The following is a 19742-nucleotide window of genomic DNA, read 5'->3' as shown; positions in this document are numbered from 1 at the left end:
TGATTGAAATTTAGTATTTGGATATTAGAACGGTACAAGCAACATATATTGTAATGAATGATATATTGGATATGAGTTTTTCATTAAATAATTGTTGTGTTCAATATTAGCATGTTTAAATCCTTGAATAACTAGGTTATTCTAAATGTCCATAGTCGTTCATAGTTGTGGGAGCATCTATGAAGTAAGATTAATATGAGTGCATTGGTTGATTTTCATGGAGATGAAAATAGCAAGAGTTGTTACCAACTTCATAGATACTTGATTAGGAGAATAAGTATTGGACCTGACCCGCATCAAAATCACTTAATGGATCGTAATCATGAGTGATGTTTTGATCAAGGTTGTATCTTTGTATTCTTAGACCTGAGATACATATTTGGGACTTGAAGTGTAGGAATTGTTGTGCTTTGACATGGTTTAGCGTTGTACCGTAAAAGGTAGTCATAAGGGTCATCGTTGGGTATGACATGAACTACATTGATGGACGTATGTAGTTGAAATGGGATTTGTCCCTCTTATTCGTTGAGAGTTAGACATCTAAGGCCTTACTAAAAGTTGAACACCCAATGAGATTGATGGTGATCCATATCTCATGTTTGACATGATGTCTGAGAAAAATGAATAATTGATACCACACCTATAGTGACAATTGTAGCTTAGAGCTCTTGGAATTGGTTGTTGATGAGATGGCACCTTTCATGCAACATCCATAAAAATCATGCCAAATTTGAACTTTTAAAAGTATTTCAAAACCATTAAATCATTACAACTTGTTTTCAAAATGTTTAATATCAGAGTTTTCCCAGAAACATAAACAAAACATGAGGAGCTGTACGATCACGCATTCGCCTTGCCGCGATCCCCTGATGTACCTGAAACAATAAACTGAAACTGTAAGCCCGAGGCTTAGTGAGTTCCCCCAAAATACCGATACACTGCACATAACACATATACAAATAACAACATGTATTGGGTCCACAGCTTTACCATCTGGATTACCCCTGGGCCCACAGTGTGAGTCTGGATTGCCTTCCGGGCCCACAGCTCACATCTGGATTGCCACCGAGCCCACAGTACGAGTCTCCCTCAGCTCGTATCTGGAATGCTCCCGAGCCTACAGTACGAGTCTGGCATGCCCCACCTGGCCCACAGCTCGTATCTGGAATGCTCCCGGGTTTGTTGGTTACCGCACGGAGTAGTATCACCTCAACCCATCCCACATAATATGTCGACATATAACACAACTAACGCACATACAGATAATCACATAATAACATAGGTAGTCCTACAGATCTATCCAACTGGCATAGCAACTAGCATGCAATACTAATTCATACTCAACATACTACCAACTGCTAGGATATCATATCCAATGGGCCGGCCTTGGTGCCTTAGACCCCTTAGTATAGTGAGGATAACTCACCTCACAAGTAGTGCCGAAGTACCGCAAGTCTCTGACTGCTGTCTCACCAGGAATCCCGAACTATCACATAATAAATACTAAATTAGTTCCCGAAATAACCTCCTTGACTAAGTGTCCACACCACTCATTAAGTCCATTCTCTTAATTGGGCCAAGGCCCAATTACCAAGTCCTTAACTTGAAGGTCCATATATAAGGCCCATTATTGGCCCAATTTACTAAATTGGGCCCAACCTCCTAATTGGGCCTAACCTTATGATCCACTACCACTAACTGGCCCAAAACATCTTATTTACAAAGTCCAACAAAGGCCCAAATCCATTTAGTCCATAAACAGCCCAAAACCCGAAGCCCATTTGACAAAGGCCCAACAGAGGACGTACGCGGGGCGTACACCTCTGGTACGCGGGGTGTACTCGACCAGATGTTGACCACCATCAGGGTGGTTGAACCAGTACGCTGGGCGTACTGGATTTACGCTGGCGTATTCAATAGTTTGCGAAAACCTTATTAAGTGCTTAATGACTTAAGCACTTAAGCCCAAACTTCAGATCCAGAGACCCAGCATGCCTAGGATCCATTAAGTCATGAACTTTATCGCTTTGGACGTCCATAAAGTTCTTAATGCTTGGTCTTAATTCATTAAGACCTTATTTCTCCATGCATGGGACTCATACAGCTAATGGAACCTCATTTTTATCACTCAAGGTCCCTTCAAGAGTCTAGAAGGATAGTCCTTTTTGTCCAAATCTCAACATACACCACCTTGTGGTTTTTGGGACAAAAATGCTTCTAATAGAGTAAAATGATGAGATCTAAGCATATATGCATAAAGTTTGGAACTTTATACCTTCTAGAGCTTCTTGAGCACAAGTTAACTTCAGATCCACAAGCTAGATCTTCTTCTCCAACTCTTTGATGTAATAACTTCCTCTTAAATCACTCAAGAACACACCAAGTAAGGTTAAACACACAAAGGAGACGCTAGGGTTTGGGGAGGACGAATGTAAGCTGTGGAGGCTGAGGTAAGGGGGGTTCTGGTGCTCATAATGTTGTTTATATAGGCCCCAAACCCTAAATATTAAGGTTTCACCCAGACATTAGTACGCCCAGCGTACACAAGTGTACGCCCAGCGTACTAAGGCGGACATTAATACGCTTAGCGTACTCTTATGTACACGCATCGTACTCCCTTTTGGCCCAAGTTTTCAAACTTGCTCCCTAAACTTATCCTTGCTCTTCACTTCCAACCCCCAAGGAACATAAATGACAAGGTAATGATAGAAGAGGGTACAGGAATACCTGCCAAATTTCAGGATGTTACAATTCTCCCCCACTTGACTTAGACTTCGTCCTCGAAGTCTGCCGTGACAAATAGACCGGGCAATGCTCCCTCATCTTAGACTCGGTCTCCCACGTCCACTCGGACCCCCTCCGATGCTCCCACTGTACCTTCACCAAAGGTATCTAATTGTTCCTTAGAACCTTCTTTTTCCTCTCTAGAATAGCCACAGGCCTCTCCACGTAATTCAGGCGCTCATCGACCTGAATATCATCCAATGACACCACTACCTCTTGATCCATAATGCACTTTCGCAATTGCGAAACGTGGAAAGTGCTGTGGATCCGAATAAGCTCCTCCGGTAGCTCTAGCCTGTATGCCACCTTGCCAACCCTGGCAACAATCCTGAACGGTCCAATGTAGAGAGGACCCAATTTCCCCCTCTTCCTGAAGCGGATAACACCCTTCCAGGGTGAGACCTTCAGGAGCACCATATCACCCACCTGGAACTCTAACTCAGATCGGCGTCTGTCGCGTAACTCTTTTGCCAACTCTGAGCGGTCTGCAGTCACTGCCTAATATGTTGAATCTTCTCGGTAGTCTGCAAGACTACCTCCGTCCGTCTCATCACACTGTGTCCGACCTCACCCCAACAAACTGGAGTGCGACATCTCCGCCCCTACAACAGCTCGAAAGGCGGGGCGCCAATGCTGGAATGATAGTTGTTGTTGTAGGCAAACTCTGCAAGGGGCAGGTGGGAATCCCAGCTCCCACCGAAGTCAATGGCGTACGCCCTCAACATATCCTCGAGGGTCTGAATGGTCCGCTAACTCTGACCGTCGGTCTGCGGCTGAATTGTTGTACTAAAGTGCAGTCGCGTGCCCAGTTCCTCATGGAACTTCTGCCAGAATCGGGAGGTAAATCTAACATCTCGGTCGGAAACGATAGAGACCGGAACCCCATGGCGAGCGACGATCTCGTGAACATACACGTCAGCCAACTTCTCGGCTTAAGAACTCTCCCGTATAGCCAAGAAATGAGCACTCTTGGTCAATCGATCTACGATGACCCATATAGCATCAAACCCCTTCGCCATCCTCGGCAGTTTGGTAATGAAATCCATCGTGTTATGTTCCCATTTCCATTTGGGAATATCTGGGGGCTGCAGCTTACCATGCGGCCTCTGATGCTCGGCCTTGGCCATCCTACAGGTCAAGCACCTCTCGACGTACCAAGCAATTTCTCGCTTCATACATGGCCACCGGTAACTCAAACTCAGGTCTCTGTACATCTTGGTGGCCCCCGGGTGAATAGAAAAGTTAGACTTGTGAGCCTCCTCCATAACCGTCTATCTGACCCCACCAGACATCGGAACCCATACCCGACCGCATCGGGTCAACAACCCCCGACTATCCTGCACAAACCGGGAGTTCTCGCCCCTGATCCTCTCCAGTTTCCAGTTCTCTGGTCGCATGCCCTCCACCTGAGCATCCCTGATCAAACTCACAAGCGGAGAATCCACCGCTATCCTCATGCATACCGCTGGGGTGGAAGTCCGAGCTAACTTGCGACTCAGAGCGTCCGCCACCACATTCGCTTTACTGGGGTGGAAAAGGATCTCGCAATCGTAGTCCTTGACTACATCCAGCCACCTGCACTACCTCATGTTCAGGTTCGGTTGATCCATGATATGTCTCATGCTCTTTTGATCCGTGTATATGGTACAACGGACCCCATATAGGTAATGTCTCCATATCTTGAGAGCGAACACCACCGCTCCCAGATCTAAATCATGCGTAGGGTATCTCGTCTCATGCGGCTTCAGCTGTTGCGATGCGTAGGCTATCACTCATCCTCTCTGCATGAGGACCGCCCCCAAGCCTGTGATGGATGCATCACAGAACACCACAAAATCCTCAACTCCCTCCGGGAGTGTCAAAACCAGAGCCTCGCACAAACGCTGTAGGAGGGTTTCAAACGCACTCTTCTGCTCGGGGCCCCACCGGAAATCCACCCCCTTCCTCGTCAGACGAGTGAGGGGTACTGCAATCTTGGAGAAATCCTGAATGAATCTCCGGTAGTACCCTGCTAATCCCAGAAAACTCTTGATGTCTGAAGGAGATCTCGGAACCTCCCACTGCATGACTGCCTCAATTTTGGCCGGGTCGACCAAAATCCCCTCCTGGTTAACGAGATGTCCGAGGAACTGGACCTCTCGTAACCAAAACTCACACTTCAAGAACTTGGCATACAGCCGTTCTCACCTCAAAACTCCCAACAACTCCCTGAGGTGCTCCTCATGCTGCTCTCGGGTCTTGGAATACACCAAGATATCATCTATAAATACGGTGACCGATCGATCCAGCATCGGTCTGCAGACCCGATTCATCAGGTCCATAAATACTGTCGGCGCGTTGGTGAGCCCAAACGGCATCACCACGAACTCGTAATGACCGTAACGAGTCCGAAACGCGGTCTTCTCCATGTCCTCCTCTCTGACCCGGACCTGATGATATCCCGACCTCAAATTTATCTTGGAGAACCAAGATGCACCCTGCAGCTAATCAAAGAGATCATCTATCCTCGGGAGTGGATAACGGTTCTTCACCGTCAACTTGTTCACCTCCCTATAATCTATGCACATCCGGTGCGAACCATCCTTCTTCCTGACGAAGAGGATCGGGGCTCCCCATGGAGAACTGCTCGGTCGAATGAACTGCTTGCCCAGCAGTTCCTGCAGCTGTGATGACAGCTCCTGTAACTCGGGTGGCGCCAGTCGGTACGGCGCCTTGGCAATAGGGGTCGCACCCGGCACCAGGTCGATCCGGAACTTGACCTGCCTCTCCGGAGGTATCCCTGGTAACTCCTCCGGGAACACGTCAGTAAACTCTCTTACCACCGGAACCTCTGAAACTGGAGTCTGATCCCTGTCCCGCGTATCCACCACATACGCTAAATAACCCGCACACCCATGCTGAATATACTGTCGACCCCTGGCAGCTGAACAAAACCCTGATCCCACTCTGGTGCCCTCGCCATATATAATCAATTCTCCCCCACTTGGGGTTCGAACCACTACCCGCTGACCCTCGCAATCAATCATGGCACCGAATCGACTGAGCCACTCCATTCCCACAATCACGCACACATCCCTCATGGGAATCAGAATCAAGTCTATCGGGAAAGATACCCCGAAGATCTCCATCTCACATCCTCGGTAGACCGAAGAAGCAGAAACCCCGTGTTCGTTGGCGATCGAGACTCGCAACGGACACTCTAGCTCGCCCACTGGCATACTGAACTCCCTACTAAAAGTTTGTGATACAAATGACCGACTCGCCCCCGAGTCAAATAAAACCAATGCAGGCAAGGAGTTCACTAAAAACGTACCTAAACACAGATATAGATAGATAAGCATAAAACATATAAGATCAGTAAGATAAGGGATAGAAACATACCAGCAACCACATCTGGTGCTACCCTGGCCTCCTCTGCGGTGAGCTGAAAGGCGCGCCCCTGAGTCTTCGGGGGCTCTGCTCTACCTGACCTCCCATCCGTAATCCTCAATATAGTTGGAGCGGGAGCCTATGCCGGCTTAGCGGCAAGCAACGGACAATTGGCTTTCATGTGGCCAACCTGATCACATTGATAACATAACATCATACTCGGAACCGTGGCGGGCTGGCGACAATCCTTCGCATAATGCCCCTCCTTGCCACACCTGTGGCACCCACTACCAGCTCGACAAACCCCAGAATGACCCTTGCCGCACTTTCCACAAGTGCGGCTCTGCTGACCCCCGGTCCTAGAATCAGCGGTCTAGGACCGCTTAGGCGCCGACTGCAATTGTGTCGGGGCCTGTCGCTGCTCCCTCAACTGCAGCTCAATCTCCAACTCACGCCGCCTAGCGGCCTCCTGTAACTCCAGAAGAGTATCACATTGTTGTGTGGCAACAAACTGACGAATATCAATCTTGTGCATGCTCAGATAACGTGTCATATGAGCCTGCTCGGAAGCAAACTCCGGGCAAAACATTGCCCTCTCATTGAACATGCGTGTGATCTCCGTCACCGACTCTCCATCCTGTCTCAAACTCAAAAACTCCTGAGCCAACCATTCCCGCTCAACCCGCGGAATGTATCGATCGCGGAACATATCCCGGAACTGATCCCAAGTAACATCAGCTCTCTGATCATCAGTGTATGACCATGTCGTCAATCTCCACCAGTCCTTGGCCCCTAGCCTCAGCAGGTTCAGGGCACATCTGACCCTCTGGTCAGCAGGACACGAGCAAGTAAAGAAACACCCCTCCACATCAGAAATCTACCTCATGGCTTTGATGGGGTCCTGAGTCCCATCAAAAGTAGGGTGCTTCGTGTTATCGAAGTCCCCGTACTGAAAAGCCCGACTGGCTCCTCCTCCTCCTGCCGCTGTTATAGCCGATGTAGCTGCAGCGGCAGCCATCTCTGCAAGGGCTGCGTAACGCTCGTCGAAGTACTCGACCATGGCGGTCTTAATAGACCCAAACATCTCTGGTATCTGTGCCCGAAACATAGCGGCAACCTCATCATGCAGGATCTCTCGAATCCTGGCATCTAGCTCCTCGGTCCCCATCTACACCACAGCCTTAGGTGTTGTTGGCCCCTCCTGGCCTCTGTCTCCTGATCCTGATCCTGACCCGGATCCAGTCACAAAGCGTCTCGTAACCACCATTCTGGAAACATACCAAGAAGATATCAGATAACCACATAATAACAGGGGACCAACTTCCAACTAAACCCTAGGGGTTGTGACTTCCTTGCTACGCGTATGGGTCATGTGCTTTCAGTAGTACGGGCCCATACTACCTTCCACACCTACCCATATTTGTCTCAAGTATCACCACAACACCCCAAAACTATACATGCACATGGCGGTCGCTCAACCTTACCCTTAGAGGAAGGCTAACTATCTCACAACTAACCTACCGGTCTCACACAACCCACCCATCCATGAAACTTCCACCAACCCTACAGCACTAGTGTATGCTAGCCATACATAACGTTGGACCCTATAGACTTTCGAATACCTCATCCTACCCTAAGCCCTTCATCAAACAAGAACAAGAAATAAGGCCAAACCAAATATTCTCAAGCTATAAGATCTTAGTTATGTACGACCGTGATGCATACGCTAAGCAACTACAGTAATGATGTCAATCTCATATAAAGGAAACCCTAGGCTAGCAGGCATCATGTAATCAAGCAATTCTATCATGCAATTCCTGAAGATCCCTAGCCTAGTACTAGCATGCTGTTATATCACATCACATAATCAAATAACGGTATGGTATTTTGGGGTCTACTTATTGGCTCCAGCTGAATGTACACCCTGCATCCTCCTTTACATATTTTCAAAACCATTTAGAAATTATTTTGAAAATCTTTCCTTGATTTGAGACTGGATTCACACGAATTTTCCTCCAATTCACTCAAACCAAGGCTCTGATACCAGCTAGCAACATCCATAAAAATCATGCCAAATTTGAACTTTTAAAGGTATTTCAAAACCATTAAATCATTACAACTTCTTTTCAAAATGTTTAATATTAGAGTTTTCCCAGAAACATAAACAAAACATGAGGAGCTGTACGATCACGCCTTCGCCTTGCTGTGATCCCCTGATGTACCTGAAACAATAAATTGAAACTGTAAGCCCGAGGCTTAGTGAGTTCCCCCAAAATACCGATACACTGCACATAACACATATACAAATAACAACATGTACTGGGTCCACAACTTTACCGTCTGGATTACCCCTGGGCCCACAGTGTGAGTCTGGATTGCCTTTCGGGCCCACAACTCACATCTGGATTGCCACCGAGCCCACAATACGAGTCTCCCTCAGCTCGTATCTGGAATGCTCCCGAGCCCACAGTACGAGTCTGGCATGCCCCACCTGGCCCATAGCTCATATCTGGAATGCTCCCGGGTTTGTTGGTTACCGGACAGAGCAGTATCACCTCAACCCATCCCACATAATCTGTTGACATATAACACGACTAACGCACATACAGATAATCACATAATAACACAGTTAGTCCTATAGATCTACCCAACTAGCATAACAACTAGCATGCAATACTAATTCATACTCAACATACTACCAACTGCTAGGATATCAAATCCAATGGGCCGGCGTTGGTGCCTTAGACCCCTTAGTATAGTGAGGATAACTCACCTCACAAGTAGTGCCTAAGTACCGCAAGTCTCTAACTGATGTCTCACCGGGAATCCCGAACTATCACATAATAAATACTAAGTTAGTTCCCGAAATAACCTCCTCGACTAAGTGTCCAAACCACTCATTAAGTCCATTCTCTTAATTGGGCCAAGGCCCAATTACCAAGTCCTTAACTTGAAGGTCCATATATAAGGCCCATTATTGGCCCAATTTACTAAATTGGGCCCAACCTCCTAATTGGGCCTAACCCCATGATCCACTACCACTAACTGGCCCAAAACATCTTATTTACAAAGTCCAGCAAAGGCCCAAATCAATTTAGTCCATAAACAACCCAAAACCCGAAGCCCATTTGACAAAGGCCCAACAGAGGACGTATGCGGGGCGTACTCCTATGGTACGCGGGGCGTACTCGAGCAGATGTTGACCACCATCGGGGTGGTTGACCTAGTACGCTGGGCGTACTGGGTTTACGCTGGACGTACTCAACAGTTTGCCAAAACCTTATTAAGTGCTTAATGGCTTAAGCACTTAAGCCCAAACTTCAGATCCAGAGAACCAACATGCCTAGGATCCATAAATTCATGAACTTTATCGCTTTGGATATCCATAAAGTTCTTAATGCTTGGTATTAATCCATTAAGACCTTATTTCTCCATGCATGGGACTCATACAGCTAATGAGACCTCATTTTTATCACTCAAGGTCCCTTCAAGAGTCTAGAAGGACAACCCTTTTTGTCCAAATCTCAACATACACCACCTTGTGGTTTTTGGGACAAGAAATGCTTCTAATAAAGTAAAATGATGAGATCTAAGCATATATGCATAAAGTTTGGAACTTTATACCTTCTGGAGCTTCTTGAGCACAAGCTAACTTCTGATCCACAAGCTAGATCTTCTTCTCCAACTCTTTGATGCAATAACTTCCTCTTAAAGCAATCAAGAACACACCAAGTAAGCTTAAACACACAAAGGAGAGGCTAGGGTTTGGGGAGGACGAATGTAAGCTGTAGAGGCTGAGGTAATGGGGGTTCTGGTGCTCATAATGTTGTTTATATAGGCTCCAAACCCTAAATATTAGGGTTTCACCCAGACATTAGTACGCCCAGCGTACACAAGTGTACGCCTAGCATACTAAGGCAGACCTTAATACGCTTAGCGTACTCTTATGTACGCGCAACGTACTCCCTTTTGGCCCAAGTTTGCAAACTTGGTCCCTAAACTTATCTTGGCTCTTCACTTCCAACCCCCAAGGAACATAAATGACAAGGTAATGATAGAAGAAGGTACGGGAATACGTGCCAAATTTCAGGATGTTACATTTCATATGTTGTTAGGGGCAGTAGCCCATTGCTAGACGTCAGCTATTGTCTATGTCAGTCTATAATGAATCTTGTGCAAGTGGGAGATTGTTGAATCTATATGCCCATGAATCATTATGGAGTGATATTGCTAATAATATATGATCCTATAGGGTCACACCTTTATCAAGTTGGAACATTTTGTATATTTATTATTAATATGATTATTAATAAATAGTATCAATTCTTGTATTTAATTAGGAAATAATTATTGTTTTGTGAAAATAATTATTATAAAAGAGTATAACTAGTTATTATTTCATATTGTATGAATTAATAAGTAATGCACAACCTTTTGGACTAGTTGGATTCTTTTGTCTTTTACCTAAAGACAAAGTTTATATTTTATAAACTTTGAGTTTATAAAAATTGAAGAATCTTTCTTATAATTAAAGGTATGGCCAAAAATATTAAACAAAGATGGAGGTTGCTTTTCAACCTCCATGCTTTGTCTCCCATGATTCTAAAGGTTATAAATACTTTAGAGTATTTTAATGTAAATCCCTTACCTTGCATGGAGTATATAAAGAGTGCCTTATGCATGAGAAACTAGCACCTCTTCTTCTTCTCTTTTTCTCTCTTAAAACCGTGGGCATGAAAGGGCTTGTAGCACTCACTCTTTTGAAGATTATTCAAGTCTTTTGGTGGCTTAAAGTGCTTCTCTTTTAGTGCTTATTTTAGTTAAGCACTTAAAGGCTTAAGAAGTACTTTATACAAGAAGGAACTAGCATTCCAAGTGCCTTAATCTTGATGGTGGATACTTGTAGAGAAAATCATACTCTTTGATTTTTCTATCTTCATCAACACCCCAAAACCAAGTGGGTTCAAAGGCTTCAAAGGTTATCTCTAAAACATCCTATGGTTGTTTTGTTTCATTCTAGCCTCTATAAATGGATCCATGGTGGTTTAGTTTTGTTATAAACTAAAAATAAACTTGTTATTTTTAAAGTCTTCTGTTGCCGGTTTTTATGAAACACAAACTTATATTTCGTATCAAAACCCATCAATGGTATCAGAGTCATCTTTTATATGTTAGAATGATTTTTTTATGTTTGGCAATATTTGGTTTTTGGAAAACAAGCATGGATTTCTTTTTGTTAAGAAAAATTCATATTTGTCATGTTTGGCAACTTCTTGGTTAAAATTGTTTATTTTTATATATAACCACTTTTCATGCATTTTGGTTATATAAAAGTTGCCTTAGAAAAAAACAAAGAGTTGTTTGTTATAATATTTGATATGTTGTTGTGTATAAAGAAGCCATTTGGACTTTTGTGTTGTGTTTGGTTGACATTTATTATTCATAAGATGTAATACATAAATAGGTAATTTTTCATTTGTTGATTTGTTGTAATAAATTAGTCAGACTAGTTGTATTTCTTTTTAAATGTAACAAGATGAATAAATGAACTCCTTGAAGATGACTTAACCATTTAAGACCATATCCCAACCATAAGCTTCTACTTTTGGTTTTGGGCTTAATTATAGTCTTAATGGTTTAAGTGTTGCAACTTTCACAACATGATGATCTGAAGTTTATTTGCTAGCAAGAGTTCACTTGGCAAGTGGGAGCTTGAAGACATTTTGAAGTGTCCCTCAAGTCCTTTTGGAAAGACTTAATAATTCTTGTGATGGCTCACAAAAATTATTACTAAACATGGCTTGGTTTATACACATTATAATGCATGCTTGTGATGTTTATTTTATGTTAAATGTATGTTATGTTTTATGTATGAAAATGGTTTTTACATGTCAAATAACATTTTTCATAAGATAATATCAGTTGGAGTTTGAGTAAAAAATATTTAAAAGATAACATAAGATGTTTATAAATTGATATTTATAAAAACGTTTTACCGGTTACTGATTACCGGTTTACCGGTTAAGACTTAATTTTTTTGTTGAAAATAGTTTTATTGTAAAACTTATAGATACCCAACTTTAAAATTTTCTGAAATGGTTTAAAAGTTGTTTAAACTTTATATAAACTTCATGTCTTTATAATAAATAAGGAGTTTTTATTAAAAAGACTAAAAATCGGTTTATAACGTTATAAAGGCAAATGATAAAACTAGTGATTATTTTTTGCGCCGAAACCTAATATATGATATTGATGTTTTAAACATAACGCAACATGTTGATATTATGTTTTATGCATGCCAAATGAGATTTAAAATATAAGTATCATCATCGAAGTTTTGGTTTATCAAAATATGACTTTTATCATAAAATGCATAAAATTGAGTTTATAAAATAAAATGAGTTTATTTTACAAATTCATGAAGTCAAAATATTTTGATTGTTAAAAGGAGATTTAAAATAGTGATTTTATAACTCATCTAAAACTCCAAGTCTTAAATATAAAATGAAATTTTATTAAGACTATTACCGGTTCTTAAAACCCGATCTACGACTAAACTTTAAAATACCGGATTTTAGTTTATAATTGATCGCGGATAATGGAAAATAAAATGAAGTTTTATTTGGCACCTTAAGAACCTCATAAAAAGTGATATGAATTTTACAAAATGGTACATGAATTGTTGGATGCATGCAATATTCATGGGACCATGTTTTCATAAACTATAACTGTAAAACATATATAAAACATTTTGTAAAAATGCAAGTCAGTGTCGTCCTTTTGAAGAACACTCGTTATCATTTGTATGGTCTTAATGTCACAGGGTCACCTGGTCATTAGGACTGGATTATGATGTTCGGGGTAGTTTTGTAGTTTCTGGTTTCTAATGGGTCACCTTGTCACTGATTAGTTACAATACTACAAGTTGTTTCAAGTAGGATGACTTGATCGGAATCTTGTGTGATAAAGGTCACCTAATCATGAGAGGTCTGAGGCATAGATGGGATAAACATGCCAAGTTAAGCAATAGTTGTTTAGGATCCCATAATCTAGGAGTTACATATTGTATGCAATTGGTAATCGCTACCTACCGAGTTTGATTAAGTTTATGTGATAAAGGTCACCTAACCATTTACTTGTTTCGTTACTTGGATCCTAGACTTTAATAAATTAATGTTTTAAGAAACAATAAAAAGTATTAATTTTTAAAGACTAAATATTGAAAATAATAAATGAAACTTTGTTAAATTCTGTTAATAACTGTTAATACTCTTACACCCTGAAAAACCTCTCTCTTGTTGAGTTTCAAGAGACAGTAACTTTTGATGGTTATGATTTCTATAACTGGTATAATACATTGAGGTTCTTCCTTAAGGATAAACAGAAAGTATATAAACTGAAAGATCTCATACCTGAACAACCTCTGCAAGCCAATCAGTCCGATCATGATACTTTGATGGAAGTATTATTGTGATAATGTTGATGTGTCTCACATCATGCTGGAGTAATTAACCTTGACTTGCAGAAAGTCTTGGATAATAATGAAACATATTAGATGTCACATCAAGTAAAGCATATATTCAATCAGAACAGTAGAACATACTTCAAACCTATTCAAACATTAAATAAAAGGAAAAGTCTAAAGAGATTGTGTACTCAAATAGACTTATAGTTAAGGGATATGCAACATAAACCCAAAAATCAAGAAAGGACAATGATTAGTGTTGTTTCTATCATGGAATAAATTGGACACTAAAAGAGGAATTGCTCCTCTAATCTCATTGAGCTAAAGAAGTCTGACTTGGACAAGACTTCAAATATCTATATGATAGAACTATTTATTTTTTCCATCATTTAATTGAGTATGTTATACCTAAAGTGACACTAATAATTGATATTATGTGTTGATGATTGGAAGAAATAATCAACTGATTACAAACGAATGATATTTCGTGCTGAATATATAACAAGTGATGTTATAGTCTTTATTTAAACATATGTTTTGTACATATTCTTATAGGGACATGTAACAGTTGTGATTTATGAATAAATCTAGATTTACTTATCGTTTAATGAATGTTCACATTCATGTTCTGAAACGATGTATTCTGTGTTAGAGAATATTTTTCTCGTAACGTCAATGATGAAGTAAATCTATAAGCTTTCATTAAATTAATAGTTTTAAAGATAACACCTATATAATCAAATGATATTTGATTCAAACTTATCTATGTATTAATTGTCATGACTATATAAATATGAAATACTTTAGAGTATTTTAATGTAAAGCCATTACCTTGCATGGAGTATATAAAGAATGCCTTATGCATGAGAAACTAGCACTTCTTCTTCTTCTCTTTTTCTCTCTTAAAACCGTGGGCATGAAAGGGCTTGGAGCTCTCATTCTTTTGAAGATTATTCAAGTCATTTGGTGGCTTAAAGTGCTTCTCTTTTAGTGCTTATTTTAGTTAAGCACTTAAAGGCTTAAGAAGTACTTTATACAAGAAGGAACTAGCATTCCAAGTGCCTTAATCATGATGGTGGATACTTGTAGAGAAAATCATACTCTTTGATTTTTCTATCTTCATCAACACCCCAAAACCAAGGGGGTTCAAAGGCTTCAAAGGTTATCTCTAAAACATCCTATGGTTGTTTTGTTTCATTCTAGCCTCTATAAATGGATCCATGATGGTTTGGTTTTGTTATGAACTAAAAATAAACTTGTTATTTTTAAAGTCTTCAGTTGCCGGTTTTTGTGAAAAACAAACTTATATTTCGTATCAAAACTCATCATCCAGAAGGAGGCTTCATTTCCTAATCCTACAGTTAGCTTGAACGAGCCGCTTATGTCGATGTTAATTAGTGTCAATTTTTGCAATTTTTTCCAAACATCAGAAATTTCAAATCTTACTAGAAGGAATTTCCAAACACGAGGTGAAATATGGATTGGATTTATGACATTTACCCAAAGAGATGATGTTTCTTTTTTGTACCTCTACCACCATTTTGCTAGAAGAGCAAGATTTGAGGCCATTAGGCTCCCAATCCCGAGCATGCCAATATACTTAGGAGCCATTGTGTTATATTGTAGATGATAACTAATTATGTTTGAAGTTTAGAGCTTTTAGTTGTGTTATATTGGGCTTGGCCTATTTCGGGTAAGCGAAATATGGTTTGATATATGTAAGTTGACATCCGACTGTGTTGAAATAATGATTATTTATTTTGTAAAACATTTTATTTTGAATTTTGAGAATTTTCATTGTTAAATACAAAAATTATTTTAAAAATCGTGGTTAAAAAGATTTTAAAAATAACAAAACTTGAAGGGATGTGACAGTTGACCCATTCTCTTTATTAAACTTTGCTACAAATGCGAAAAGATGATAATTACCTATCCAAACTGCAGCCAAGGCTATCTCCAATTCTTTCTCATTCACCGCATTGAGAAATCGAACAAAGGCGAATCTTCATCCCTGTTTTGATAGTTTCCTAGCTATATATGTAGACATCTACCACTTTGCCTTGGTTTTCACAAAGATTCCATAAGCCTTTCAGATCTATCTCCTTTGGAAAATTCCTTACATAGAATGTTGCTGAAAGATTCTCACCACTTATATGATTAGGGTTCATAACACTGTCACTCTCCTTCCAGTTCCTCCGATTCGTCTACTTATTAGCCATTTTCAAATTCAAAATAGTTGCAAAAAAAACCCTTAAAATACTTAACTATTGGATACTCTTCGAGCATTAACTGCATGAGTTACACCAAAAGTATGGACAAATGAGTAATAGGAAAAAGTGCGTGTGGGGCTAGGTCGGAATTAAAGTATGTGGTTTATGATTGGGCCAACCCATCATCACCTAACAAATATCACATTTCTTTGGCAAAAACTAAACACAGAAGGTACAACCATGAAAAGCATGGAAATAGAAAGTACAAGTATGTAATGCAATCAAATACGTAGGAGGGACCCTCGGGGCAAAAGTAGACAAAAAGTTAGACGAAGGTCCACCAACAGACATGTCTCTGAGGTAATGCAAGTGGTACATTTAAGTTGTGCGTGGTCTATTAAGACACGATTCCCTCCATCTACCATATATATCCTTTCTTTCTACATCACCTCAAAGCTAGTAATTATCATGAGTTAAAATAATCAAATCATTAATTGTAGTTGTACAAAATAGTTTACACAACTATTTGAAAGTTTTGGACTTAGAGTATCCATAATAATGAATTCAATAAGAGAGTTGAATGAGATGACAAGTCTATGTGTCATTCAGTGGATGAAACTCTATCATTGTAAGATGTCACTTTGACATTCAATGGATTTAGAGTTTAATGGGAAAAAGAAAAGTTTTTAATTCTTAAATATTTACTATAAGTTACATTTTGTAACATTCTATTGAACTTTATAGAGTCCAATCCATTATAGGAAAAAAATGATAGAGTTGTATGGATTGTAGAAAAATAATGTGTGAATACATTGAACTCTATGGAGTTCAATATATTGTGGATGTCCTTACCAATAATTGAATCTAGAATAACTTTTTCCTATGTATCAATACCATCACCTTACGACTTCACATATAAATAAACACAAAAACACAAATTTTAAAGGAACAATAAACATTATATATAAATTGTGTTTACGTTGTTGCAACGACTTTCTGAGATTTAGGGATAGTTGTTGATTTATGTTGTTGCAATCTTTTAGAAGAATCTTGGGTTCGGTGTACGGACGTCTATTTCTTGGGTCCATGCACCGCGGGGTTGAATGTGCAGATACCAGTAGGTTTGAGCCACCGAGTCAGGGTCCATGGATCCGTCCCCGCCTACACCCTGTTGTTCTCCAACTAACGATCTTTGTGGCATTGTTGATGCACTGCAAAACCACACTCCCATCATTATCTTTATCATTGCGTAATTGCATACCTAACTTTAATCATCAAAGGCCTTGTGGCATAATGGTATTGGCTGTTACTGAAAATGTCATTCGACCATAGATTATGAGTTCAAATATCGTTATTGACAAATTATACAGTTTACGAGTAAAATAGAATATGTATTTGATTTAAATTAAAAAAAAAAAAAAAAAAAAAAAAATTCTAATACCGACATCTACCCATGTCTAATTTTTTTCATCCATGTGATTGATCAATTATCATGGAAACACAATAATTAACGTAGGAAACAAAACAGATGTACATATAGCCCATCAATGCTCCAATCATTTGATTAATTCTAGCTGATGGGACAATAGTAAAATGATCTGACTTGTGGACCTATGTTTAAAGAAGGGTATGTATATCCTTCATTTTTACCCACGAGTATTAACTTTTTTATAACAAATTATTATGGAAGCTACGTAACAATCATGGTTGATTAAAGAGTGAAAGTACATGCAAAGATGAACGAATGATAAAGGAACTAACACGTAACCAATATGTACGCAAATGGGTCTTACTTGTGTAAAGTGGATCATAAAGAATATACTATTTTTGGTCTTATTATAATATGTACCTCATACAAACTAACAAATGTAACTATGACAATAGTGGTCTTTTAAACTATATCTAAAAATACAAAACTAGCTAGAAGCAACTAAAACTCATATATATATATATATATATATATATATATATATATATATATATATATTACGTTACGTACTTCCATAAAGCAATAACTCTAGTAAAAGATTCTTGAAAATCCATAGAGAAATGTTTTAGACGAAAAAGGAAACATATATATGTGTAGCACTAGCTCAGGACTCGTGTCTTTGGCCTGGTACTGATTGCTCAGGAATCAGGATAGAGTAAAGAGAAAAAGGAAAACACGTATTTGACGATGAGTGACAATGAGTTGACTATATACGTAGCACTAGAAAGTAGAAAAAGGATCCCAACAAAGAAGAATCTACGATTAAAAGGGGGAAAAATTTCTTTTATCCCTTTATTTTAAAGACACGAAGTCCTATTCGACAGTTGGATATCTTCTAATGATCTTTGAAAGAATATGTGAAGAATATAAAATAAAAAAGGAAATAAGAATACCGAGATGCACCAATCAGTCCGTCGATGATGACATGCGCTATGTGTACGCCACGTGGATTAAATTCTTTAGCCAGACATTGAGATAATCCTCTCAAAGCAAACTTGCCACAACCTTGTAACATTGTGAAAGAAGAATCCGTAGTTAATTAATCAGGAGCAAGTGTTTGTATATATAATCCCAACAACGATCTGTGCATAAATTTTGATATATATATATATATATATATATATATATATATATATATATATATATATATATATATATATATATATATATATATATACACGTAATGTAAAAAACTGTTGATACAATTGTGTTTGAAAAGTAAAGGAAAATAAAGATTTTATAGTTATAAAGAGACAAATGCGCACATAATTCAGAGAATCCGGCGTCGCCGGATAAGGAAGCAGCACAACCGGTGAACAGAATGGTCCCTCTTCCTCTTTCTACCATACCAGGCAACACCTATGGAGAAGAAGGAGAACACACAGTTTGTGTGTGAAATTTCAATATAAATATTATAAAAAATGTCAAAAAGGAGAGTGAAAAGTAAAGTATGAACCTGTTGAGCACAGTGGAAAGCCCCGACGGAAGAAACGGCTAGGGATTTTTGAAAAGAATCGATACGAATGTCGGAGAAACTTGAAGGGCCACCGTATTGCCATGGAATTGGTTGGTAAGCGTTGTACACCAAAACCTCCACAAAACCTAATGATAGAACGCCTTCGAATGCTTCTCTCACGCTCTGTGTATCGGAGCAATCGATTCGAATAGCAAACACCTGCGCTTTCTCCTCCCTCGCTATTTCGTCGGCAAATCTCGATAATCTCGCTGTAAATTTATCTCAATGACTACTGAAACAACATAAGAGGAGATAGGTAGCTGATTAGAGGAAGATAATTACCTAGGTCTCTGGCGAGGATGGCGACGGTGTATCCTTCGTGAGCGAACTTCCGAGCGACGGAACGGCCGAGATTGGGCCCAACGCCGACAATGGCGGCGATGCCTCTGGCAGAGGTGGAGCTTGTAACGCTACGCATCATTGATTTGAATTAGATGATGAGGAGGATGTGAGGGTGGCAAAGATTAAATAAATGGTTGAGCTGCCTCTGCAGGGGATGCATATGGAGAGGGAACAAGGTGTGTCAGTAGAACAAATAAAATAATAATAAATTACGCCCAATGGTCGTCATCATGTCTTCGGCTTATCTGCAGCCAAGCCAACCTATTGGGTCTTCACTCAATTAAAGTGACCTGATTGGACCTTTCTCCCAAATTCTTTTAACCAAAACATGTCATTATCGATTTTTAATATTCTTTTCACTTATTTCTTTTTAAACTAGAAGGTTTCGCACTGCGCGAAAATGTGTAAATGAATGCGGTTTTTTTTTTTAAATATAATTTTGTGATTTGTTAAGATCTTTATGGTATGCGACATGTTAGCTGAAATTATGAACACATAACAAATGTGAGGCATGTATGAGGCCCTATGTATGTATTCAAGTTTATGGGTGTTCATTTGGATGGATCG

The 19742-nt window shown here is 39.8% G+C and overlaps 1 protein-coding gene across 2 annotated transcripts; it reads right to left on the bottom strand.

The window, feature by feature from the left end:
* Positions 1–16693: 16693 nt before the first annotated feature.
* On the bottom strand, positions 16694–19371 carry LOC145160351 (NAD(P)-binding Rossmann-fold superfamily protein). Of its 2 annotated transcripts, none has more exons than XM_079079508.1 (5): positions 19116–19367; positions 18774–19042; positions 18583–18676; positions 18211–18322; positions 16694–17039 (listed from the first exon to the last, which is right to left on the bottom strand). In XM_079079508.1, the coding sequence occupies exons 1-5, from the start codon at positions 19252–19254 to the stop codon at positions 16868–16870; spliced, it is 786 nt and encodes a 261-aa protein (XP_078935634.1). In that variant the 5' UTR covers positions 19255–19367; the 3' UTR covers positions 16694–16867. The 2 variants fall into 2 exon arrangements, with proteins under 2 accessions (XP_078935634.1, XP_078935635.1); XM_079079509.1 differs by having other exon boundaries at positions 17030–17137; positions 19116–19371.
* Between the last annotated feature and the right edge of the window lie 371 nt (positions 19372–19742).

The sequence above is a fragment of the Lactuca virosa genome, chromosome 2 (genome assembly GCF_052849685.1).
Source record: "Lactuca virosa cultivar CGN04683 chromosome 2, Lactuca_virosa_CGN04683_v6, whole genome shotgun sequence".
NCBI lineage: Eukaryota > Viridiplantae > Streptophyta > Magnoliopsida > Asterales > Asteraceae > Lactuca > Lactuca virosa.
Note: the sequence above shows the minus strand (reverse complement) of the source record. Positions and strands in the feature narration are given on the sequence as shown.